This window comes from Cervus canadensis, chromosome 21 (genome assembly GCF_019320065.1).
Source record: "Cervus canadensis isolate Bull #8, Minnesota chromosome 21, ASM1932006v1, whole genome shotgun sequence".
Lineage (NCBI taxonomy): Eukaryota > Metazoa > Chordata > Mammalia > Artiodactyla > Cervidae > Cervus > Cervus canadensis.
In genome coordinates, this window is record NC_057406.1 from 53,145,931 (window position 1) to 53,171,560 (window position 25,630).

The 25,630-nt window shown below is 45.9% G+C and overlaps 1 protein-coding gene across 1 annotated transcript in view; it reads right to left on the reverse strand.

The window, feature by feature from the left end:
- Positions 1 to 15,216: 15,216 nt before the first annotated feature.
- NUAK1 (NUAK family kinase 1) overlaps positions 15,217 to 25,630 on the reverse strand; it is a 74,599-nt gene continuing 64,185 nt past the window's right edge. The window contains exons 5-7 of the mRNA XM_043441629.1: positions 24,517 to 24,636; positions 22,647 to 22,779; positions 15,217 to 19,762 (exon numbers count right to left, since the gene is read on the reverse strand). Coding sequence (XP_043297564.1) covers positions 18,609 to 19,762; positions 22,647 to 22,779; positions 24,517 to 24,636 — 1,407 coding nt within the window. The 3' untranslated portion in view covers positions 15,217 to 18,608. The remainder of the gene's footprint in view (positions 19,763 to 22,646; positions 22,780 to 24,516; positions 24,637 to 25,630) is intronic.

The window sequence follows — 25,630 nt, forward strand, 5'->3', positions numbered from 1 at the left end:
ATGCTGTGACTGCTGGCTATTCCTGGGTGAGTGGGATTCTGAGGACTCCATCCCATTTCCTGGCAATGCCAGGTGGAGAAAGACAGCCAAGGGGACAGGAGAGCTGGTATCTGGTGTGAGTAGATAGGAGAGACAGAAGGGTGAGGCTTCCTCATGCAGGGGGAGTCTCACCAGGAGGGCTCAGACATCCCTTGTCTAACATAATCACATCTATGAAGTCCCTTTGTCATTAAGACTGGAGTCTTACAGGGGCTGTAATTCTGCCCACCACACCTTCCTCTCCTAACCTACTCTGCTGCTGCTGCTAAGTCACACCTACTCTGCCAAGCCTTAAATTTCTCTCCTTGCTCATTGACCAGCTTAAACCAGGTTTGGAAAGAAAGAAGAAAGTGGAAGAAAGTGAAGTCGCCCAGTCGTGTCTGACTCTTTGCAACCCCATGGACTGTAGCCTGCCAGGCTCCTCTGTCCATGGAATTTTCCAGGCAAGAATACTGGAGTGGGTTGCCATTTCCTTCTCCAAGGGATCTTCCTGACCCCGAAATCGAACTTGGGATCTCCTGCATTGCAGGCAGACTTCTTACCATGCAAGCCACCAGGGGAGAGGTTTGCCTCCCTTAAATTGATTGATTGATTAGTCAGACCTTTTATTATTTCACAGACAGCACTGCATCTGTTCAAGTTGGGTGCCCAAGTCTCCAGGATGACCCGGAACCCAGAACCTTCAATCTACAGAGCTCAAAGAATAGAAATGCTGCCGCCAGATCCCTTTATGAAGCAAGGAGTGCTGCAATAAGGAAAATCTGGCCTCCAGCAGCCCGAGTAGCTAATATGGACTGATTGGAGACTAGCCAATCAGCTTCCGCGTTTTAAATTCCCTGAACCCTTTAAATTTCACCCTAGATTCTGGATCAGGGAAACAGACTTGTGAGCTTGGCCTCCTGTCTCCTTGCCAGTCGACCTCTCAATACAGCTCTTTCTTTTCTCAAAAGCTTGTGCCATAATATCGGCTTCTTTGTGCGTCATAAAGTGAGCCCCTGCTCAGTGACACTAAGACTGTGGATCTGTCCTAGAAAATGTTTTACAGGCGCGATCCGATCCAGGTTTTAGAGAGACACCTGGGGTGGCAGTGTGCAGGAGGGAGTGGGGAAGGAAGAAAGAAAGATAAGCTGGTGTGGGAGAGGATGAGGGTGGAAACCAGGATGCTGGTGGTGGGAGCAGACAGGGCATGGAGGGTGATGGAGAAGCCGAGTGGAGATGGAGGTGGAGAGCCGGCTCTTCCTAGTTTCCATCCTCATCTGATGCCTTCAAGCAAAGCAGGAAACTAGGGAGGAAGAAAAGCAGGTTGGTTGGGTAGGGGAAAAGTGGCTTTTATTTGAATGTGTTGCATGGGAGAGGCCTGAAAAATATCACAGTGAACATGCATCCCCAGGTCCCAGGAGGAGGCAGAGGGGACCTTGAGAAAACAGAAGGTAAAGCCAAAAACAGCGAAAGGAAAGGGGTTTGGGGGGGGGGGGGAGGGAGTGGGAAGCACAGTCAAAGGAGGGAGAATTCAGAGCGTCTCAAACATGTGAGAGCACTGCAGAAGACTCAGATCCTGCTGGTTGGGCTTGGTCCGACATGTGACTTCAAGTTCCCATCTGCTGCCTAATCATCCACGCCAGCCACTGCTTCCAGAGCACAAGGCTCTCAGGCTTCCCGGCAAATCTGCAGCTCGGCACCGGCCGGCTGGCCTGATTTCGCAGAGATAAAGGCTGCTTGCGGGGACTTCATGGAACTCCAGATGGCACTCTGGGATGCCTGCCCGCACGCCTTATGCTTCCCAGTTCAGTTCAGTCGCTCAGTCATGTCCAACTCTTTGTGACCCCATGGACTGCAGCACACCATTCTTCCCTGTCCATCACCAACTCCCAAAGCTTGCTCAAACTCATGTCCATCGAGTCAGTGATACCATCCAACCATCTCATCCTCTGTCGTCCCCTTCTCCTCCTGCCTTCAATCTTTCCCAGCATCAGGGTCTCTTCCAATGAGTCAGTTCTGGGAAGTCAGTTATGCTTCCCAGGCCCCTGATTCTCTTTTCCTGCTTCCCATCCCCAAACGGCCTACGCAACAGCCCCTTATCTTTCTCCTTCTCCTGCCTCTGCCCGTGAAGCAGCGGAAAGATCATGGACTCAGGAACCCAACAGATTTAGGTTAGTACCTTCACCAGCTGTGTAGTCTCAAGCAAGTTTCTTAACCTCTCTGAGGCTTGGATTCTTCACACAGAGAAAGAAATCAGCAATACCGGTATCAACAGGCCTGTTGCGAGTAAATTGCCTAATTTACAAAGTAGAAACCCAATCAGGGTCAATCCCCGTGTCCTGCCTGACACACAGCCTGTGGCCCTCTTTTCAGAGGCAGTAAAGCTACAACCACAAGCCCCAGGGCCAGAGTGACAGTGATGAGCACAAGCTTCACAGTGAGAAGGAAGGAGTTGCCATCTGTCTTTGTCACTTCTCATCGACGTAATTGTGGGCTCATCGTCTATCTAAGCTCTCTGACTTTGTCTTCCTCGTCCGGGAAATGGAGGCAGTGATCACACACACCTGTGCTAAGGATCTACCATGTGTCCGTCCAGAAGCACGCCCCACCTTTGGCCATGTGCGCTGAGCCCTTAGAAGGTGTCCATCACATCAGAGGAGGTCCTTGCTCTGTGGCTCCCACTGAAGTTCGGCTGAGGGCGAGGTGGGGGGGCAGCTACTGGCAGATCAGAGGAAGGAAAAGAGTGACGTGGTCAGTGCCAAGCTCCGTCCCTTCAGGGTCACTGTGGAGCAGGACGGTGCCCACGTCGCCAGTCCCAGGGGAAGGCTCTAGACACTTCTGCCCCCACTGCATCTTATCAAAGAACACAGTGCAGTCAAATACTGGAAGGAGCAAAGCTTTACTTTCACAGAGAAGAGATGGGGCAAGGTCAGCTTCCCACAGCGGGTGTGGGTCCCCCCGGGAGGTCAGGCCTCTCTCGGTGGTGGATACAGGGCAACTGGCCTATGGGGACTCCTCTGTGCCACCGTGGAAGGAACCTGTTCCCTCCCGTGGAGGACAGGTCCAGCACTGCTGCTGGCCAGGTGCCATGCGACACACATGCTTTAGAAAAAGAGAGCCCACTGTGCCTGAAGCAGGGAAAGATAATCCCACACAGCGAGGGAGGCCCGGCGCAGGTGGGGCGGGCCCTTTCTCATGAAGGAAGCCATCATTAGGCAGCTGAGCAGAGGTTGAAAGACGGCCGGCCGGAGACCGACTTTCCCAGTGGTCCCTCTGGCTGCTGCTTCCCTTGATGACAGCTCCTGTCCTTCCAGAGTCCAGCACCTGCCCCCTTCATCACACCAACCTCACTACCCCTGGGGACTTCGGAAATTGTCCTTTAATTAAAATACTAGGTTATCCTGTTTCATGCCAGGACCCTGCCTAAAGCTGATAAGGGATGAATTGATTAAAAGATGCCAAGGGCTTAGAAAATTTTCTAGTATAAACACTAAATGTTAGCTCTCATGTTACTTCATAGGATTTTTGTGAAAATTTAATGAGATTATTTTTGTAAAGTGCTCGGTAATGTGTCTGACACAGAGGAAGACCCCAGCTAATGGCAATACTAGGAGAGTGTTTATTCTTCCTGCTTTGACAAAGGGGAGGGAACTCCTTTCCTACTTAACAGAGGGAATATCAGGAATATTTTACCCTTCTCTTCACCCATCTCTCCTACGGGACAGAGAGATCAGCTGGTGAGACCAGAAGAAGGGCACAGAGCAAGGTCATCCAAGGACACTTTGGGTCACTCTCTTGCTCAACATCCACCCACAGGAGCCTCAGATTCTTCCCTTGGTCTCAGGTGAGGCATCTTGTGTGGGGGAGGCTATGTCATCACTGCTTCACGTTCACCTGAAGAGAAGGAGCAAAAAAGCTCCATATGATCTAAGGGCCAAGCTGCAGTCTCTAATTTTGCTCGATCATCAATATAGCTAATGATAAAGCTAACACCTGGGGCAGTTTTCAGAAAAAATGAAATTGTTACCTTATCCTAAACTAGAAGTTGATTTGGTATCATCATCACCATCATCATCATTGTTGTTGTTATTCTAGTAAAAAATAACTCGCAAACAAAAGAGAAGCAGCACTCATTGCTTGGCTTTTTGAGGAAATATGGCATATGAACCTATTTTGCAAAATTTGTCGAATCTTAGTCTACACCAAGTTCTTGGCGCCAAAGATGCTCTATGTTCAAACTTAACCTTATGGTAAACACTGTGGATATTTGTCATCCACCTGGCTGCCTAACATCTCTGGACTCTCACCCTTTGTCCAAAGAAGTCCTCATCTTACGAGGCTTAGTGCAAGGTAGAGGTTATTATAGAAACCAGATAGTCACATCCCTTCCTGCTAGGGTACAGGCAGTTCCCATGAGTTAGACAAACCCATGCCCAGCTTTGACCCATAGGCAGACCCCACATGGAGTCTATGGAAGGGAGGTGGCTGCTATCTCCAATTTTCAGTGGCATCTGTGACAAATATTGTATCATTAGTGGCCTGTCCCCAGCATCACCCTGTCAGATGTTGGCAGGACAAGGGCCAATGTCTGGAACTGGCTGGGGAATCTCTACCTAAGTCTACAGCAGAACCATTTCTGCACCTGCAGTCTCAACATCTGGCCTTCTCAAAGGTTCTATGTTTACAAAATAGCTTTTAATAATTTCCATTTCTGCATAAAAGACCCAGAATTTGATTCTAATGCTTGAAGCTAAGAACTCTGACTGATATAGACATTGAAATGACAGCCTCTTGGACCATGAACACCATGAGGGCAGAGGCCAAGTCTGCCTTGATCACCACTGTACCACTAAGAGCTCCCTTTGGCTTTTTCTTCAAGGTTATGCTCAGAAACTGTATCAGACAAGAATTCTCAGGCCACAAGTGACAGAAATCCAAATTGAATTAATTAAGCCTGCCCCCAAAGAGACTAACTCTTATAACTAAAGCCTTGGGTTACCGTTGTTCTTTGTGCTTAGTTGTGTCCAGCTCTTTGTGACCCCATGGGCTGTAGCCCACCAGGTTCCACTTTCCACAGAATTTTTCAGGCAAGATACTGGAGTGGGTTACCGTTTCCTCCTCCAGGGGATCTTCCTGACCCAGGGATCCCACCCAAGTCTCCTGTATCCCTGCATCGGCAGGTAGATTCTTTACTACTAGCACCACCTGCAAAGCCCCCTGTTTGCTTTAGGGACAGCTGAACCCAGAAGTTCAAACAATGCTGCACCGCACATTTCTTCACATTCTTGGTTCTTTTTTTTTTTTCCCTCACTTGGCTTCATTCTCAGGTCATCTTTCTTATCACTTGGTTATAAAACTTTGCATCTCACTCATTTACCTCATTCTTACCGTAATTCCAGAAAGAAAAGAAAAAAACACAAGCCCCTCTCTCCCAATATCCACACCTGATCACCCAAATGGCACTGATTGACCTTGTTTGGGTTTTGGAGTAAATCTGGGACCCATCATCGGGTCTAGGAGAAGAAGAATTCCAACTCACTAGAGTGGGTAAAGCAGTCACTCGTGCAGGGTAGAAGGTAATTACAGCTGGTGGTGCCTCACAGGAGTCACACTGCTTTAGGAGGGACTATTCCCCAGAGGAAAGGACACAGAACATGCAGAAGTGACAAAAAGGGCATATTTCCACCTGGGAACCGTAAGTGGCACAGAGTTGGTAGTCAATAAAAGCCAGTAGAAAGGAAACAAAAAGTCTTCTCCTAAAACCAATATATTTTTCTCTCTCTCCTATCTCACTGGCCCATACATTCAAATACAAGGAAGTGGATTCAAACAGTCCTGGGATCCCTGGAAAGTGGCAGAAGATCACCCAACTATTACTCAGGCCACAAAGCTGAAGTCTCTTGTTACATCAGAAGAAAAAGACAAACCATGAACTGAAGCATAAACTTCCTAATTGTGAGGCCCATAACTGGCAGACAGTAAATACCTCTCAAATAGATCTTAAGCTTCAGGAAGCTTTCAGTAAATATCCTTTTATGTTGGCATGAATAAAGTTGATAAGGTGTGGGCTATGTTTGAGGTAGTAGAGACTGAAAAGAGAAAAGAAAAAACCTGTTTCTGATGTCCCTTTGCATCTCACTCATTTCCAGATACTGACATTGAACCACCACAACGAGCCAAGTATCATATTCCCAAAATATCTGCCAGACATTCTTGCCATTTCAGCCTTATTGAATTACAATGTGGTGCAGCCTTAGAAATATAAATCATGGAGAAGCAGGAAATGCATTTATTTCATTAACCCATGTAGCCTTCATTTAAGGCCTGCTTAAGCCTCTCTTAGGAACAGCTCTGCAACCTCACCCTGCAAATACATTACATTTTTCTTTCCAGCTGTGGCAGACCTAGTGATAGACCATCATTTAAGTCCTGCCTCTCCTCAAAAGTCCTTTCTTTCCAATGCAGTTGCCCAGATGGAGTGCAGAGCTTTAAGATGAGAACATCTTTGTATGTTTTTGTTTGTCATTTCTTGGTCTCCTGGGCAGTTGTTGGCCAGACTTTTTTTTCGCTTCCATTCCAATCAACCAGCCACATAGGGGAAGAACTCATTCCTAAATTTGGCAACAAACATCTGGATGACATGCAAGAGCCCTGATGACCTTTGGCACAGAACTTGGTGCTCTGCAGAGGGGCTATATAAGCAAGTTGCTCATTTGATTGCACGAGTAATGAAGATAGATGATTCGGTCATAGCAAGCAACTTTGCATGCCTAGATGACAGAGCAGATTTTAGGATTGGAGTCTCTGGAGTTATATGACCTGAGTTCAGATTCAGGCCATGCACTTACCAGCTGAATGACTTGAGTCCATGACTTCCCTTCTCCAAGCATCCATTTTCTCAGTGGGATTAATGTTTACCTCCAGGGCCTATTGAGAGGCAGCTTCAAGGTAAAAGATAGTATGGAGGGAACTTGTAACCCAGGGGTCCCCAACCTCTAAGATCTAATGCTTGTCCTCTGAGGTGGAGCTGATGTAATAATAACAGAAATAAAGTGCACAATAAATGTAATGTGTTTGAATCATCCTGAAACCATCCCCCACTCTTTCCAATCCATGGGAAAATTATCTTCTATGAAACCAGTCCCTGGTACCAAAATGTTGGGAACCATTTCTGCAACCTACAAAACATTCCTCGCTTTGTTATTATGACACCCAGACCGAAAACAGCAAGAAACATATGCTTGCCTCAAGTGGCTCAGTTCAGTTCAGTCACTCAGTTGTGTCCGACTCTTTGCGACCCCGTGAACCACAGCACGCCAGGCCTCCCTGTCCATCATCAACTCCCAGAGTCCACCCAAACCCATGTCCACTGAGTCAGTGATGCCATCCAACCATCTCATCCTCTGTCATCCCCTTCTCCTCCTGCCCTAAATCTTTCCCAGCATCAGGGTCTTTTCAAATGAGTCAGCTCTCCACATCAGGTGGCCAAAGTATTGGAGTTTCAGCTTCAACACCAGTCCCTCCAAAGAACACCCAGGACTAATCTCCTTTAGGATGGACTTGAGGCAAATTTCAGAATGTATCCTTGCCACCTTTCCTGTGATAATTTCTTTGTTTTCTCATTTCCCATTTCTCATAGTCCCATTTCCCAAGGAGCCATGTTGGTATGCATTCTTATTCTCAGTTAGCCCTTAATACATTTCTCCTGAAGCAGTGATGGCTGGCTCACGTTCAGTGGCTTGATCTGTGATTCTTCCTAGGGGTTTTGGTGCTTAATCAGGAAGGAGACCCTAACTTCTCTCCTAACCACTAGAGACCTCACCAGAGTCCAGAGAGACATTCTTAACATGTCTTCATATGGGCATTTCCCACACGATCACATTAAAGTTTTGGGAGAATGAATAAGGAGAGGAAGAAGAAAGAAAAGAGAACCTGTGGGGAGTTACTTCTTGTCCCCCAGCATGAAGAAAAGCCTAGTGTCTGGAATGTGGTAGTTATTCCATAATCTTGAATGGATAAATAAATGATAGAGTGAATGAAAGAACAAATTAAGAGCCACCCCGCATATTCTTCAGTCACAAGTGAAAATAATAAACGAAAGCTCACTTTGGCAGGGCACCTCTGAGAAGTAGCCAACTACAATGGCAAGCTCTCAGACTAATCCTCTTTACTGGAATTACCAGTAAGCAGAATAATCAACTTGCCTTTCACTGACAGGATTTTTACCTGCCTGCTTTGCAGAGTGTGTTTTTAAAAAGAGGGTGGGGATGGTGAAGAGGAACTTAGTAACAGTGAAGGCCACAGGCTCTAAATTCTGTCATATCTGTGTCTAAGATCCAGTTCTGCCATGAATTATTTCTGTGTTTGGACAAATGAGTAAACTTCAGCTTCTATCTGTGAAGGAGAAACTCCTGTGAAATACACCTTGCCCCACTGTTTTTTGTTGTTGTTTTGTTTACATTTTTTTCCTTTACAAAAATACACCTCAAGATAGAGCAAATATATTAAAAATATATGTTTGCAGACATTAGACAATAAGCAACCTAGGACTATAATCGCCAATAGAAAGGGAAAAATGAGGTAAGAATTTAACCAGAGGGCAGTTTCTGGTGAGAATCACCAGGAAGGGGAACCCAAACAGAGAAAGTGACGGTACTCAGGAAGACCATGAAGACTCAGGCACCTGGATTTGGGGACGCAGAGTACTGGAGAGGAGGGCATTATGCAAAGAAAGACTTCCAGAAATCTGCGCAGGGACTCTGAGTCTTTAAATGTTAATCTGCTAATGTGTAGGGGGAAAGCGAGCAAAGAAAAATAACATGAAAAAAAAACTTTCTTGGGAGCAGCAAACCAAGCAAATTCTGAGCTCACCCAGGCTGGAAATAATTCAAATTCCCACCAGCCAGAGTACAGAGACATTGATGAATTCATATAAGTACCCAAAACTACTTTTAGAGATGAAAGTAACAATATCTGAAAATCACACATCTGAAAATCTCACTAGATGAAATTAACAGCAGATTAAATGCTATCAGAGAAAAGTGAACTTGAAGACATACTCGCCCCTAAAAAAAAATCCTAAACAAAGCACAGAAAGACTAAAAAAATACGCCAACAAAGCCTCATTGTTTTAAAGAATGAAATGTGTGAACAATATCAAGCAGTATAACATATGTAACTGGAGTTCTGGAAAGAGAATAAATATAAAGAGTATCTGAATACAAAATGGCAATTTTAAAATCGAAATTTTAGCAAAAACCATAAACTTCTAAATGTAAGTAGGTCAATGAACCCAAAGGATAAACACAAAGAAAAGCATACCAAGAGAAATCACAATCAAATTGCTTAAGAAAAAGTGATAACTAGAAAATATGAGATATTGTTCAGAAAAAAAAGACATGCTAGACATGCTATACACAGAGAACAAAGAGGAAAATTTTCACAGACTTCTCATCAGAAACTATGGAAACCAGAAGTAGTGGCATATCTTTAAAGAACAAAAAATAAAAACTGTCACCTAAAATGTTGGAACTGGAGAATATCTTTCCAAACTAAAGTTGAAGATTTTTTTCAGACAAAGCTCAGAGAAGCTGTTACCAGTGAATCATTACTAGAAGAAATATTAATGAAAGTTTTTCATAAAAAAGGAAAATAATACCAGAAAGAGAAAGTAGGCACACAAAGTAGTAAAAATACAGCGAACATGAATTATATGGTCTGATTCTTTCATTAAGATAATTCTATCTTAAAGATAATATTAAGATAATTTAAAACAAACAGTAATGTACTGTGAGGTTTAAAACATGTAAAAGTAAAATGTATAAACACAGTAGGGGAAGTGAAAGTTTTTACGTTATATCAAGTGGCATAATATTATTTGAAGGTAGATTGTGATTAAAGTTGGATGCAGTAAACGGTAGAGCCATCAGTTTACAAAAAAAAAAAGATCTGTCCTCACTCTGATATGTCGTTGCAAAGATCTGGGGGATTTCTAGCCATCCTTGGGCCACATCTTTGCAAGTTTCAGGAAAATAATCTCTCCATATGTTCCACGTGGGCCTCTGTGGCTTGGGATGACATAGCCACCTACCTCCTTGGCATAATCTCCAGTCATTTTCCTAATACTTCCTCTGCTCCAGTCACCCTGGTCCTTGTTTTTTCTTGAGTTCCTCAAATGTACTCCTTACTCAAGGACTTTGCACTTGATGCTTCCTCTGGCTGAATACTTTCTCAGTACACAGCTGCAGGGCTTACTGCGTAACTGTCACCTAATCAATAAAGCTTTCTCTGACAACTGTACCAAAAATACTGCTCTTCATCCCATCCCCATTTCCTTGTCCTGCTTTCTTTCTTCCATTGACTCATCATCATCTGTCATATTGTTGTTTGTTTGTTTGTTGCCTGTCTCCTCCCACCCACCACGATTCTGAATCCCAAAAGGACCCAAGCATGTGATTACAAGCTGTTTCTCTCAAAGGGGAAGCATTTTCTCCCAAGTGTCTTAGTTCATCATCATGATGCCCCAAATGGTGTTTATGAGAAATCAGCCTAAAGCAGCACCCACCACCTGGGATCATCTGTACTTCATAGGGATTAAAGCCACAGCTATGGCCTCGTTGGAGCTAACCAGCAGGCCTGGTTCAGAGGTCCACATCTGGCTTTCTGCTTTGCATGCATCTTTCGTCTGGGCTCCAAAGTCTGATGGCTGATGCTTCTGGAATGCCCTAGGCACTGCTGAATCAGAGGTTTTTTAGCTTCAGTGATTCACAAATTCCAATTTGCAGGACTTTCTCAGGATGGCCATTTTGGGGAGCTCCTTCTCTCCATTGCCTCTTAAGTGAATTGTTCCCACCCTGAGTTTCACCTAACCGCAAGGAGTTCCTCTGGAAGTCCAACTGGAACCACGCCTGTACAATGGCCCTGCTCTAGGCTTTGAAGACATGGTAATGCTCTGCGTTTTGTGTGATTGAAGTTGCTGTTGCCATGCCTGACCCCAAGCACATTCAGGCAGCTCAGACTGACATCCCATGTTTCCATATGTTTCCAAGAAATTGCTTTGTGCTCTCAGTTCTCTAGAAGCAGGGTCATGTTAGGCACACCAGCACAGGAAAGAATGCATGCAGCTCTCTTTGGGGGCACATGTGATTACATAGCTTTGGACAGAAGGGACCTGGCCACTGAAGGCTTATGTCCCCTCTACAGAGTTCTAAGACCCAGCAGGTTCTCAGGATGGGAAAGACTCACTGTTCATCCCATACCATTCTAGCATAAACAAATCTGAGTCAACGATGTTACCTCCATCTACTGATATCAGCTCTTCTAGAATCTGATTCCAATGGGGTGTTGGGGGACTACTGCTCTCCTATCCGTGTTTGTTGGGAGAATGCACAGACTTGGGCCAGCATCTTCGTTCCTAGTGGTACCTACTTAGCTTCTGCAGGAAAATGCCATTTTCATGAACAGGAATGGTGACAGGATGGGGCATGTGATCAAGGAGCCTGACTTGAAGGATCATCCCAGGTGCACAACAGAGCAATTAAAATCTTGGACTCAGAATCTGGTCAGTCTGGTCTGTGTTTGAACCCAGCTCCACAGTGGATGACCTGGACAAGCTACTGGATGTTTCCAAGACTGCTTCCCCATCTTTGAAGTGTTAGTTGTTCAGTTGTGTCCAACTTTCTGCGATCTCATGAACTGAAGCCCACCAGGCTCCTCTGTCGATGGAATTCTCCAGGCAAGAATACTGGAGTGGGTAGGCATTCACTTCTCCAGAGGATCTTTCTGGTCCAGGGATCAAACCCGGGTCTCCTGCATTGCAAGCAGATTCTTTACTCTCTCAGCCACTAGGGAAGCCCTTCATCTTTAAAAACCAGAGATAAGGAAACACAAGGAACATTAAAAGAGGTGAAGCATTAAAGGGAAGCCTCAATGCCTGCAGTTCAGTAGGTACTTGGTTGCTATTAACAATAATGACTTTTGTTTATGCTGCCCGCTCACCCATGGTAAACAGATGGAAGTTATGACAGAGCCATTGTTATGGGTCCATCTGATCTTATTTTACTTTTCACTTTTTTAAGTACTATAGACTTGAAGACTATGCAAGAAGTTAGGTTGGGGTCAGGTAACTGATTTCTAATGATGAACACCACATCCAGTCCTGATCATGAAGAAGTTCTGACTTGTGCTCTCTCTTGCCCTCATTGGAATAGCTAGACAAGAAGGACCCCAAGATGACAGAACCACAGGATGAAAGAAGCTCAGATCCTGGAGTGCCCATGTGGAGATGGCATGCTAGGAAGAGCTGCCCAAGTTATATTGCACTTGGTGAGACTAAGGGTCACTGAGTAACCCACATTTTCAGGGTTGGTTACTTTAATATAACATAGCCCATCCAGACTAATTAAAAAATGAAAACTAGCATAGGGAGTGGACAGAGGAACCAGCTGGTCAAGATAGAGTTGCTATTCCCAGTCAGGTAGGGATAGGAAGTATAAATTTTTTATCAGTAAGAAAATACTTGTCAGTTTTAAAAGAAAATGGATTGCTAATTTTCTACAGAATTCCTTACTGGAACCACACAGTTGTGATAGAATGGGGCAGGTTTTATGATATGAAAACATTAGTCTGCATTTTTCTGGTCTTTATAGAACATCACTGCTCCACTTCCATGCCCCAAACTTCACATGATTCTGTGGATTAAAAAAAATCCTCTCCATAAATGTCAATACATTGGCAGCGAATTTCTGCAGTGGAAACATATTCTCCTTGAAAATTGCATGTCCTGGCATATGTCTCGTCTGGGGACCACCTGTCAGAGGAAGCAGCCATTTGTAATTAAGGATACACAGAATCATAAATGATCACAGCCAGTTCACATTAGAACGTGGCCACATATGTTTAGCAAAACACCAGACTTCCTGGATCATGATTGCGCTATACAAATGGACCTGAATTTAACCCTATAAAGCTCTGTTTTAAAGACACCAAGGCCTTTGAATACATTGTTCCCTCTGCTTGGAATGATCACTCTTCGCATAGTTAGTTCTTCATCTTCAGACCTCTCCCCAAAGCTCATCTCTTCAGGGATGCCCTCCCTAACTACTCTCTACAAGAGGTAGCCCTCCCTTAATTCTGATTCTGGGTCCTATCCATTTAATTTATAGCTCTTCAGTTCCATTCAGTTCAGTAGCTCAATCGTGTCCAACTCTACAATCTAATTTGGGGTGGTGTTTGTGTGTGTGTGGGGGGGGGCGTTGTTTACTATCCATTTTTGCTATTTGTTATTTACTATCCATTTTTCCCACTAGACCTAAGTAACCATGATATCCACCCTATTTAAAATTACAAACATATGAACTACTAAAGCTCCTATGGTGTTTAAACAAGTTTCAGCTGAATTTTCTGATGTTATACCTGATTTTACAGCTAAAAATCTTCCTAACAAATATATCTCCTGTCTATATTATTGCCTTTCCTGATCTCATTTATAAATTAAAAATCTTCTGTGTCAGATCCGGTACTAAGTTATTTATTTCATTTAATCTTTACAATAACTCTGAAAGTTAGGATCGTTTAACGCTATTTTATAGATGAGGAAATTAATGTCCAAAAGTTGCAACTAATATGGGTCACTTTTTGTCGGGTTTACATCCCTTCTTTTCAGACAACAGGCCCTCCCCAGCTCTGTGATTCTGAAGGAGCTGTCACTCAAGCATACCACAGTGGGCACATGATCCAGGCTAGCCAATCAGAGCATCTCTCCACGTGGGCTCTGTGATTGGGTCAGAGGGAGGCATGTGACCCCAGAAAGCCAATCACGGTCCTTTCTTGGCACATAAAAGCTAGTGTATTAACCATCTCTCTTTGACTCTAGGATCAAACACTAAGAGGACTGCATAACTCGGTTACTACCTGGAGCTCTCTTGCTGCCATGCAGAGAGAACCTGCCCCAAAATAAAGCTTACATCAGGCAAGAGTGAGTAAAAAAGAGACCAAGGAATCACTTGAACACCTGGATCAGCTGTGCCTGAGACACACATCTTGGACTTCTCAGTTGCATGAAGCAGTAAATTTGTCTTGTTAGGTAACAGGGTCTGCATGTGTGCATGCTAAGTCGCTCCAGTTGTGTCTGACTCTTCCAGACCCTATGGACTGTAGCCCACCAGGCTCCTTCTATCGATGGGAGTCTCCAGGCAAGAATACTGGAGTGGGTTGCCATTCCCCCCTTTAGGGGATCATCCTGACTCTGGAATCGAACCAGTGTCTCTTATGACTCCTGTACTGCAGGCAGATTCTTTACTGCTAAGCTACCTGTGAAGCCCTGACATGGTCTAAATTGGGTTTATACCACTTGCCACTGAATAGGGTGAAGGGAGCACCCATGTAGAAGCTCAATAAACACTAATTCTCTTGATTTTCCTCAAAGTTACCATTTTACATTAACCTCACTGACATAAGTTGACAATATGTTAGCTGTGGCAATCCAACCAGCTCTCTTTTCTGGCTACCCCTTACATGTCACATTTGATTCAGCCTCTACAACAGGGTTTCCCAGATGGCACAATGGTAAAGAATCCACCTGCCAGTGCAGAAGACATGAATTCAACCCCTGGGTCGGGAAGATCCCCTGAAGAAGGAAATGGTAATCCATTCCAATATTCTTGCTTAGGAAATTCCATGGACAGAAGGAACCTGGTGGTCTACAGTACATAGGGTCACAAAAGAGTCCCACACTTCTTTGCAGCTAGGCAACAACTGCCTGGATGGAGAGAACCCTGGCAGGGGGCAGGCAGAGGAGGCTAACATGGAAAGCCAGTGTGGCTGAGTTAACCTTTGATGCCATCTCTACTACAGGTTGCAGGAACCTGGTCAACTTTTTGGAAACTAGAACTGAGAACATGTGAATTTGTAAGCTATGGGGATAAGCCAAGGTGTGTCATTAAAACCTGGGAGGAGAAAGTAAGGCTACGGGAGAAGAATAAAACTGGACTGTGAGAAGGAGCAGAAAAGAGGGCCTGGATCCTACTTTTTCAATTCCTGGTTCCAACTGCACTGCCAGCTACATTTTCTCTTCTGAGAACTTTGAAGAAATTTCCCTTTAGTGCTTAAGCTAATGGGTGGGTTTCTGTTACTTAATACCCAATCTATCTCTTAACTAAGAGAAAAACAACCAAATAAAGACACAAGTTTCCAGTTCACTTCAGTTCATGGCAATTTATTTAATTTAAAAATAAAAACAAACAAAAACAAAATCAGTTTCCAATGAAAATACAAACACTTTGGGTGGTTATCCAGCTTTTTTTTTTTAATCCCCTGTAGGCTGTCCTGGGCTCAAATCAATCAAATGAATGAAAACCAATTTTGACTGGAGCCATAAAGCATGTTGCACCAATTAAATTACACCAATATATTATTATAATACCTTTGAAATGCCTTTCAGACCAATAAATAAAAAAAGACAAATTCAAATAAAAAAGTCAACTTTTTATTACCAAAAAAAATAGAAATTAAATAAAAGTCACAACATGGATTAAAAAAAAAAAATGTGCAGTCAAGTTTCTCTTTTTTTTTTTTTCTTCTAGGAATGATACCATGCCAGTAAATCCCTACAGAACATTTCCAGTTTGGCAATAAGCAGTCAGTCAGTCATTCACATTTGTACTCAAGACAACAGGCCTGGCCAACACTCACCTGAGTTTCACCCCAAAAGGTACTCTTTGCCATCTGCAGAAGCAGCACCTTATAACAGGGATGGAAATTCAGAGAGCACTTGGCATTTTCATTTCACCTGTGGTCTTGAAGCACTTCCTGAAAACTGATCATGCCTTGAAATTTACCTGTAAAAAGAAGTTATTAACTCTACTCCTTTGGCAGAGGTGTAAACTAAGACGCTGAAAGGCCCACGGAGGCAAGGAAGGACCAGGAGAGCTGACCTCAAATCTCCTGCTTGGCCCACCAGGTCATCAAAGTGTCTCTCACTTGTAATTTCATGGAGATAAATCAAGCATGATTTCCTTGGCTGGAAGGGATGAGAGGACTTAGTTAAGGAAGGGAGCTGCTTTGAGGTCTTTTCCCTCTATTCCAAGTTTTTTCTTTCTTTTTTGAAAGGACAGAGTCAACATCATATCCAGAATCAACATCCAGAGGATGTTAGCAGAATGTCAGAACTAGGCAGGGACTTGAGAGATCAGCTGATCTCCAGCCCTCTTTGAAGGGAAAACTCAGTCCCTGAAATACTGCAGGTGCCTAAGACCACCAGCAGACTAGGACTCAATGCAGTCTCTGCCTCTGAGTGGAGGACTAGTTTGCCACAATCCACTGTCTGGGTCCACTGAGAAAGAGAAAATACATGTATTTTGGAGGCTAGGGATAGAATCACTTTCCTTAATAGTGTCACTTTTACTTAAAGATTATAAGGATGGAAAATACCAAACAGACACAATCACTTGGGCAAAAGGAAACTACATCAACCAGTAGGCAGATGTTATACCTAAGTCACACTGACAGCTACCAACTAGACAGGCTGCCATGCATGAGGGACCAGCAATGTGGCAGTATAGACTGTCCAGAAAAGGCTGCATAAAGTGATACAAGGAAGAGGGAGCTTTAGAGGTTGGAGAATGCCCTCCACGCACCCACATACCCCACATACAATTTGCTAGCTATAGGGTTTTTTTTTTTTCCCTTTGAACCTATATTGGAGTTCAGGAAGAAGGTGGAATTAAATGAAAGGAAACCCACAAAGCTTCCCATATTACACTACTCAGCTCAACCCGAAGGGATGCACAAGCCAAAACCCCAGAGCTGGTGACAAGGGGAGAACTGGAGCCATCTCCTTCGGTAGAGGGCAGTTTCACTCTAATCAATGTTCTTCGTGTCTGAAGGTAAATTCCTTCTCATCTCCCCATGTTGGTTTTCCCCCAAACACCCCCCAAGACTAGTTCTCCTCAAATATCCAGGTGGCTTTCAGAAGTTGGCCATCTTGAAACAAGAGTTTCAATTAGCTGAGGTCATCCCAAACTCCCAAATAAGACCATCAATCCCAAACTCAGTATCTGAAGTTGTCCCATTGTGGGAGTGATGTCGTCTCACCTGCAATCTGGGTGTCCAGGAGTTACACAAGTGAGTTATGTGACTTTTCAAGATAAGAGTCCTGTCACACCTCTCGTCTGCCTTCTCCAGAACCATCAGGATGACATCCAGGGAAATGTTCCCTCTCCACTTGCTTCCTCCCAACCCACTCTGCTCTTTCAGCAGCTTATTCATTTGAGTGGCTGGAACCTTTCCCTCAAAGTCTAGGAGTTCAAACCCATGACACAGAATACCTAGATTTGAGGGGGAAAACACCTTCTGCCTGACTTGACTTTCCTCCTTCAAATATCCCACCTACACACTAACTCCCAGAAGCAAACTCGCCTACCTCTGAGGATTCTACACTGAGTGGATGAGGAAACTGTTTACTGTGAGTAAATAGGGTAAAGAGTTGACTCAGTTACTCCTTTGAGACTGTAGGCAGTATCACATCCAATTCAAAACATTCATGCAGGTGAGAACCCACAGGCAGCATTCCAGTTAATATTGAGACATTAAAGAAATTGACAAGTTGCCCCCTTGCTGATACGGATCAATTTCCGTTCATTTAGAAAGATCACAGAGGGTCTCGAGCACTGTTCTACGCCATAGTTTTGACCTCTGACACCACCAACGTTTCCCCTGCCCACCCTCAGGAGGTTGTGCTCAAGAGCCAGGCAGACACTAGGAAAGAAGAGGCAGACAACAGGAAGCCAAACAATCACCATGGGCTGACTCTAAGTTCTTAGCAGTGTCCAGAGCATTCTTTCTCTGACCAAGGCCCTGTCTTCCATTCAAGGTAGAGTAGCAAACTAACAAATGCCCCACGGTGGCATGAAAGAGACAACATAGATCCCATGGGATCTACACTAACACTCCCAGGGCTTAGCCAGGTCAAGGATGATAACTACAAGGCATGAGTGCTACTGCACCCCTTCCCATCCCCATGACAGCCATTACTAATCAATCACAGCATTCCTTCCCACTGGGCTACACAAACCAACACCCCCAGCAGCCCCTATCAATCGATCACTGATTCAAGCTCAGATAACTAAAATTGACATGCCCTCCCTATGCAGTCAGACCAAACCTGCTAACAACATGAGAAGGGGCAAGTTCTGAGTGATTTCGCAACAGATGGCTATAGTCTGTCCTGCCCTCCTCCAGAAGCATGCAGATGACTTCTAGAGAAATGCTTCCTCTCCCATATGCTCCTTCCCTATCCTGGAAGTGCTGGCCAACACCACCTCCCCTGGACAGCTGGTCCCCTAGGAGATGCCATAAAGCAAAACGCCAATTAGGATCCCAATTCTAACTGGCAGTCAGCAGGACTGGCCGACTGCCCACCTCTCCCACATAGGCACTGACTCAGCCTTCAAATTTGGCCAAAGCCAAACAGCACCAATCCCTCTGTCAGTCTATTGTCATGGCCAGCAAAGAGGTAACCAGCTCCAGAGCCCAGTCATCACCCCCACTTCTCTCCCTTGTACCCACCCCACCCCGCCCCTGCACCCCGGGAGCTAGTTGAGCTTGTTGCAGATCTCCAGCGCCTTCTTGTAGACCTGAGTCACGTCGTCCATGTCCGTGAGGAGGGAGAAGCTGCTGTCTGCCAGCCGGTTCCGGTACCGCTTCAGGTACTGGGGCCGGGGCCGGTTCTGGAGCCCCTCAAAGTCCTGGATCTGGAGGAAGTTCTCGGCAGAGACGCAGCTGCGGATGCGCTGGCGGGTGGGGCGGTTCTCCTGCAAGTCGAGCAAGTCAAAGGAGTCGCTGGACAGGACGCTGTCATCGCTGATGACGCTGGAAGGCCGGCTGTAGCTCCGGGAGAGGCCCTCGGCAGGGACACCCGGCTCTAGCAAGGATTCCAGTGTGGGCATTTCGGGGCTGGCCAGGGCCGGGTCCATGGTGCCTGCTGAGTACTTGCTGCTGTGCTTCAAGATGCCTTTCCTGCGACAGGAGAGGCTGTGGGATGGCACCCTGGCCGGGTCTGGGGGGCTGGGGGAGGGGATGCTGCTACCCAGCCCATCGTTACTGTCCAGCAGCTCCGAAGACTCGCTGCGCTCTGGGGATGAATAGTAACCCGATTCTCTCTGCTGGGTCTTTTTCAGAATGCCTTTCTTGGGCATCGTGGCCGACTGTTTGGGGCTGAGTTTACCTGGTACTTCAGCCTCGGGGGGGCTTGGCAGGGGCACAGCAGTCCGGCACAAGTCCTGTTCCAGCTTGAAAGTGGGCGGTAAGGCCGGGCTGACGACACCCTCGATGAAGCCAGTGCTGTGGGACCGATGCTCGCTGTTGCTCCGCTTCTTCAGGATCCCTTTGGGCCGCTTGGAGCTCAGTTTGGATGGGCTCTCGGGCACCAAGTCCTGGCCAGACTGAGGGAAGTCGTTCTCTTTCTTGGACTTCTTCAGTGACCGCTGACGCTCCAGCACGACCTCGGGGGCCCCGGGTTTGGCCAAGCCTTTAATTTTGGCTTCGGCTTCAGCCTGCAGCCCCGTGGAACGGTGGTGCCAGTCAATAATGCGGGCCAAGAACGGGGACTCGGAGCTGTGGAGGGCGTCACAGTCGCAGACACTGCTCTTGTAGCCCCAGTTCACCCACCAGTGGTTGGCGATGTCCTCGATGGTGGCCCGGCGGTCGGGGTTCACCATTAGCATCCACCGAATGAGGCCTCGAGCATCTACAGGACAAGAAACAAAAGGAACGATGCATTTTTTTGTTTGTTTTTTGGCATGCAGGATCTTAGTTCCTGGACCAGGGATCGAACCCATGCCCCCTGCTGTGGAAGTGCAGAGCCCTAACCACTGGTCTACCAGAGAATTCTAGGAACAGTACATTTTATGGGAGCTTTGGGCTTTGCCATAGGGCTGACATGCCAGGAGACACTCATTTGAGGAAAATCCAAATGAAGCCCTAGTTCAGCCGCACTGCGGAGCGGGAAGCTGCAGCCTTCTAGACTGAACATGAGATAGCACCAGCCAGACTCAGAGCCACAGGCCGGGGTGCCCTCACAGCCTGGCATGCCTCTCCACATGGTGACGCAATGTCGAACTGCTGAGCTTTCCATCAACTCAGATCTTTATAAAATGGGGAAGACCAGGTAACCAGGAAAGCATCTAAGCCCAAGCCCAAGCAGGGCCCCACGATTCTTTTGATGGGTATCATCTTACCAAAAGGGAGAACAGGTGTAGATTACCATGACTCTCTTTAGTCCTCCAAAGGTAGACTTTTATAAATACACACTGCTCGGGTCACTGGGAAAGTATGTCAGCACAAAGAGGGAATTTTAGGGCTGAAATGGCAAAAAAAAGAGGCTATCAAGGGGGCGACAGAGAAGGATGGAGAGGTGCTCATAGCTGGCACACCTGGGCACTGAAAGGCACTGTGCTCAAGGCTGGCGGGAACCCCAGGGCCTCAGCGAGGCTCTGAGACCCACACCCAGCCCTCACCTCCTGTCCCTCTCTGACATAATCCATAGCCTACCCCGCTGTCGGATCAGAGAGCTGATCTCTATCTGCTATCCGTTTACGGCCTGTCTGAAAAATTCCATTTGCAAATTTCTGCTGCCAAAGAATTAAGAGGAAGCCCCAAAGGGATGTTGAGGAGGCCACAGGAACCAACTGACTCTTGCAGCTTATAAATCACCTTTTAAGATCAAACTGTGCTTCCCCGGTGGGGGTTGAATTATATCCTGGGAAGGTGCCACCTCCCCTCTGCTACTTATGTAGTTAATGAGTAGCTGGCAGGGGCCTGGCAATGGCGCTGGGGGTGAGGCATACCTCTGTACGGCAACAGGATGTTCATTCATTCGGTCAAGAAATAGTCTCTGAACCCCTGGAATGTGCCAGAAACTGTGCTGGCACCATTTGGCTACTGAGCCAAAAAGGCTACAATAGAGGTCCCCCTGAATTTTCTCCAACAAACCCCACAGGTTGGCTCATTGGAAAATATATACAGATATAGATATGTGTATATCTATATCTATTTATATAAAATAATTCAATGTTCATTATTCAGATTCTGTATTTGTAAACTTGCCCACTCACTAAGCTGTATCTGTAACCCCCAAATCAATACTTGGGGTGCTTTCCACAGAGGGGCAAAAAATGAGTTGCCTCCACTGTGCAATGTGTGTTCCCAGCTGAGCCAGAACCAGGCAACAAGGCAGTATCTGCTTGTTTCTGCCCGTGTGGTGTAAGTGTCCTTTTCATAATCCATTTAGTTCATGCTTTTCACGTTGTTGCCCTTTTTGTTGGTGATTTCACTGTTGAAATGGCCCCCAAGCGTGGTGCTGAAGTGCTGTCTGGTGATTCTAAGGGCAAGAAGACAGTGAGGTGCCATGCAGAGAAAATGTCAGACAGGTGTCAGACAAGTGTCAGACAAGCTGCTCTCAGGCATGAATGAAAGTGCTGTTGGCTGCGAGTTTGATGTTCATGAATCAACAGTATAGTTTAAAAGAGGCATCTTTAAACAGAAATGTACATAAGACAAGGATAGGAGTGATCAGTTCACAAAAACGTTGTGACCAGAGGCTCACAGGAGTCGAGCCCTGTATCTCCCTAGGAGCAGTGGTTCAGTATTCACGAATTCAGCATTCATAGCAACTTTACTGAATTGCCGCAAATAATGAGAATCAACCTGTGTGTGTACACACATGTAGGATGCGTGTATATGAAAGGTCTGTTAATTACATTCTAAAGTCAACTACCTGTACACACCCCTTCTATACCCACATGATGCTCTCCTGTCAAGAGATGGAGCTTATGGCCTTGGTTACTTTGACTGATAAAACATGGCAGAAGTGACCTTATGTGGCTTTCAAGGAGACACTAAGAAGACCTGGCAGCCACTTCTTCCCCCATCTTCGAGCCCTGAGCTGCTATGTAAGAAGTCCAGGCTACCCCCTGAAGGGACAGGCCTGAGGAGGCCGCTCATAGAGATAGCCCACACAGAGGGACCCCAAGGTGTCCCCACAATTGGCCCCAACCTTAGCCACCATCTGACTGCAACTGCAGGAGAAACCCCAGCCAGGCCAGAGGAGCTCTCACCAATCCAGGGAACCAAGAGACACGGCTCATCGAAGTCATTTAAACCGCTGAGTTTGCTAGGAGGTGGGGGCAATGGGACAGAGTTGTTCTCGGCTATGGTAATGAAACAACACCCGTGCACCATACCCGCAACGGGGCAAGGTGTGAAAAAGAGTAGTTGCCACCCTCGTGTACTTAGTCTACCAAGGGAGTTTATGTCTACACAGACTAGTAGGGGTTTCATGTCATACCTTTTCCGAAATGTGCACCAATAGCGGAAAACAGAATCTAAATAGGGTAAGAGCCTTGCCCAAGTTTGCACAGCAAGCAAACAGGACTCCTAGCCTGCTCTGTAAAACAACTGATCTGCAGGTACCACAGCGGAAAGGTTTGGGGAAAGCGGACTAACAAGTCAGCTCAGCAAAGACCTGGGGAGAAGAGGAATAGCAGGTGTCCTTCTTACAGACATCGACACAAAAGCAGGACATGTGAGCTGGCCTTGCCTGGCCCAGCCGCTGACCGTCCACGGGCGCGCACCTGAGGGCTGCGTGGGCTCCCGATATTCACCACTGCTGATCTGCCGGATGAGGTTCTTGTGATCGAAACCATCGAAGGGCATCGTTCCGTAAACAAGAGTGTAAAGCAGTACGCCCAGGGCCCAGCTGTCCACCTGAAGCAAAGAGAGACAGGACAAGTAGATTCCCTTCCCAAACATCAGCATCACAGACCATGAGCAGCCACCCATAACGACCCCAGGAAGGGAATTTAGCACCTGGCAGCCAGGTTCCCACCATGGCCTGACACCTGATATGCAGTGCACCTGGGGCCTGCTTCAGAGCCCGACCTTTCCATTTCAAACAGTCCTAACTCATAGAACTTTCCTGAATAGATGATCTTCTTTGATCCTCACTATGATCTGGGGAGACAGGTAGGGCCCTGCATTATTTTCAGCCCCATTTGACAGATGAGGCCCAAGGAAGTTAAATGGTTTCTCCGGAGACGCCCCATCCCAGTGATGGAGGTAAGACGGGAACACAGGTCTCTGGATTCCTAATTCAGGAATCCTGCACCTTCTTCAAACGGCTCAGAGGCTGCAAACCCAAATGGCTACAAGAGCCAAGCAGGCAACAAACATGAACAAACAAGAGACAAGGTGGGGTACAACGTGGAGTATTGGTCTGAAGGCAAACTGTGGAGGACAGTCACCCATCTTAAGCAGGCGGCCTCCTCTGGCTAGTGGGTACCACTTAGTCAAACAGGCCCAGCACTACTAGAGCCTTTGGTTTTTCAAGAGAAGTCAGAAAACAGACTTTTATGTGAAATCTCCCTCTGATTAAATGTTTGTTCACTTTTTCAGAAAGACTAAGGTGGCCAAATAAAGTATGTTTGCTGGCCAGATCACAGGCTGCCAGCTTGTAACCTCGGAAACAGACCATCAGTGATCACAGGAGCATTCGTTATCTATGATAAATTTAGTGTTGAGTTTCTGCAGTTTTGTAAATTGGATCCTAGGCTCCTCCCTTACATTCTTATTTTAGAAAGACTTTACTGCAGTTGATGGAGGCTCTTGGCATCCATTTTACTACCCTCTTGCCCTGCCCCTAAACACTCTCAAACAGATAAATATTTGGAAGAAAACATTTCAACCCATTGAACAGCTGCTATTTAAAGGATCCTAAGTAGATGATTCTCTCTGCAAACAGAACTATCTTTCTAAAAATGAGTAATCAGTCACAACTCACCCATTTTCAAAAGGACATTCTCACATACACGTCTTTCATTGGCCCTGATAGCTTTAGGCATATAGAGAGATGCATTTTTCATGAGTCAGAAGATGCAATTAAAATGTATTTCCTTGATCAAAAATACATGCTGTCCAAAATGCGTACAAAAAGATTCACTGCAGATTGAGACAGTTTGCTTTGTGTTTTGCCTGTTCTGTTATAATAGGGAAAAACTAAAAACAATCTGCCTAAATCTAGGTAAGTGATTAAATAAATTATGGTATATGCATAGAATAAGTGTGTCATCACTAAAAACCATGTTTTTAATAACAAATTTAGAAAATGTGACAATTTTAAGTTAATAAAAGGTGAGATATACACATATATAGTGATCTCAATTATTTGAAATATGAGATCTATACTGGGGGGAAGAAAACCCTTAAAAAAAAATCACATAAATATTAATCGGTTATCTCATGGGGAAATTGGAGGCAACTTTATTTTCTCTTTTAGGCTCTTCTGGATTTTTCTTCCAGATATATATATACACATATATATTACAGCTTTTATAGTCACATAAGGTTTTGTTTGCTTGCTTTTACGGTTTTTTTAAAAAGTATTCCTAGGTTAAGTTCTTTTCTTCCCTTAAGCCTCCCGCCTTACACACCAGGCAAGCTGCTTACCTCTGGCCCTCGGTAAGGCCTCCCGTTGACAATTTCAGGAGAGGCGTAGAGCGGGCTCCCGCAGAACGTTTGCAAGAACTTGTCCTTCTGGTACAGGTTGGAAAGCCCAAAGTCCGCAATCTGCAAAGAGAAGCGAGCCCCAGGGAGCCTGTTAGCACTGCGGTCAGTGTCTGCACCGGCTCCGCTCACCCCTCCCAGACTAGAGCATCTGCGGTGCCCCAGCCTCTGCCAGCTGGGTTGGGTCGTCCTTCGCTCTCCAGCCCTGAGCTTTCACACGAGGACCAGTCTGCACAACTGGGCGAGACTCCCGACTGCAGTGCTTGGCATCCACAGCGTGCTCTATTACTTAAAAATCACTCTGTGCAAGGACTCTCTTCTCACATCAGTAAAGATGTACCCTGAGAAATACCCACAGAATCACATGCTTGGTGTTTCTAATGAACACTAAAGTGTATAGTTACTACTCTGAGAACTGTCTGCTGCTGCTGCTAAGTCGCTTCAGTCGTGTCCGACTCTGTGCAACCCCACAGACGGCAGCCCACCAGGCTCCCCCGTCCCTGGGATTCTCCAGGCAAGAACACTGGAGTGGGTTGCCATTTCCTTCTCCAATGCATGAAAGTGAAAAGTGAAAGTGAAGTAACTCAGTCGTGTCCGACTCTTAGCGACCCTGTGGACTGCAGCCCACCAGGCTCCTCCGTCCATGGGATTTTCCAGGCAAAAGTACTCGAGTGGAGCACCATTGCCTTCTCCGAGAGAACTGTCTGCAGCCTACCGAAGACCTCATGGTACCCATCCATGTGGTATATGCCCTGGACTGGACCTGTGCCCTGGACATCATCGCCTACACACTGATCAGAACTGTGTTGTTCACACCTTGGAGCCCTAGATATAATGGACCCAGAGCACTGGCTCTGCATCACCGTATTGCGGCCCACACTCCACCACCAGGCATCTGAGTGACATGGAGCAGGGTCACTAAGCCACTCTGAGCCTCAGTTTACCTACAAGAAAATGGAAACCCATGATCCCTATCGTGTTCTAGATTGCAGGACTATTGTGAGAATGACAGGAAAAAATTTAATCAAGGTGAGATCGTGAAGGCCAAGGTGCTTTG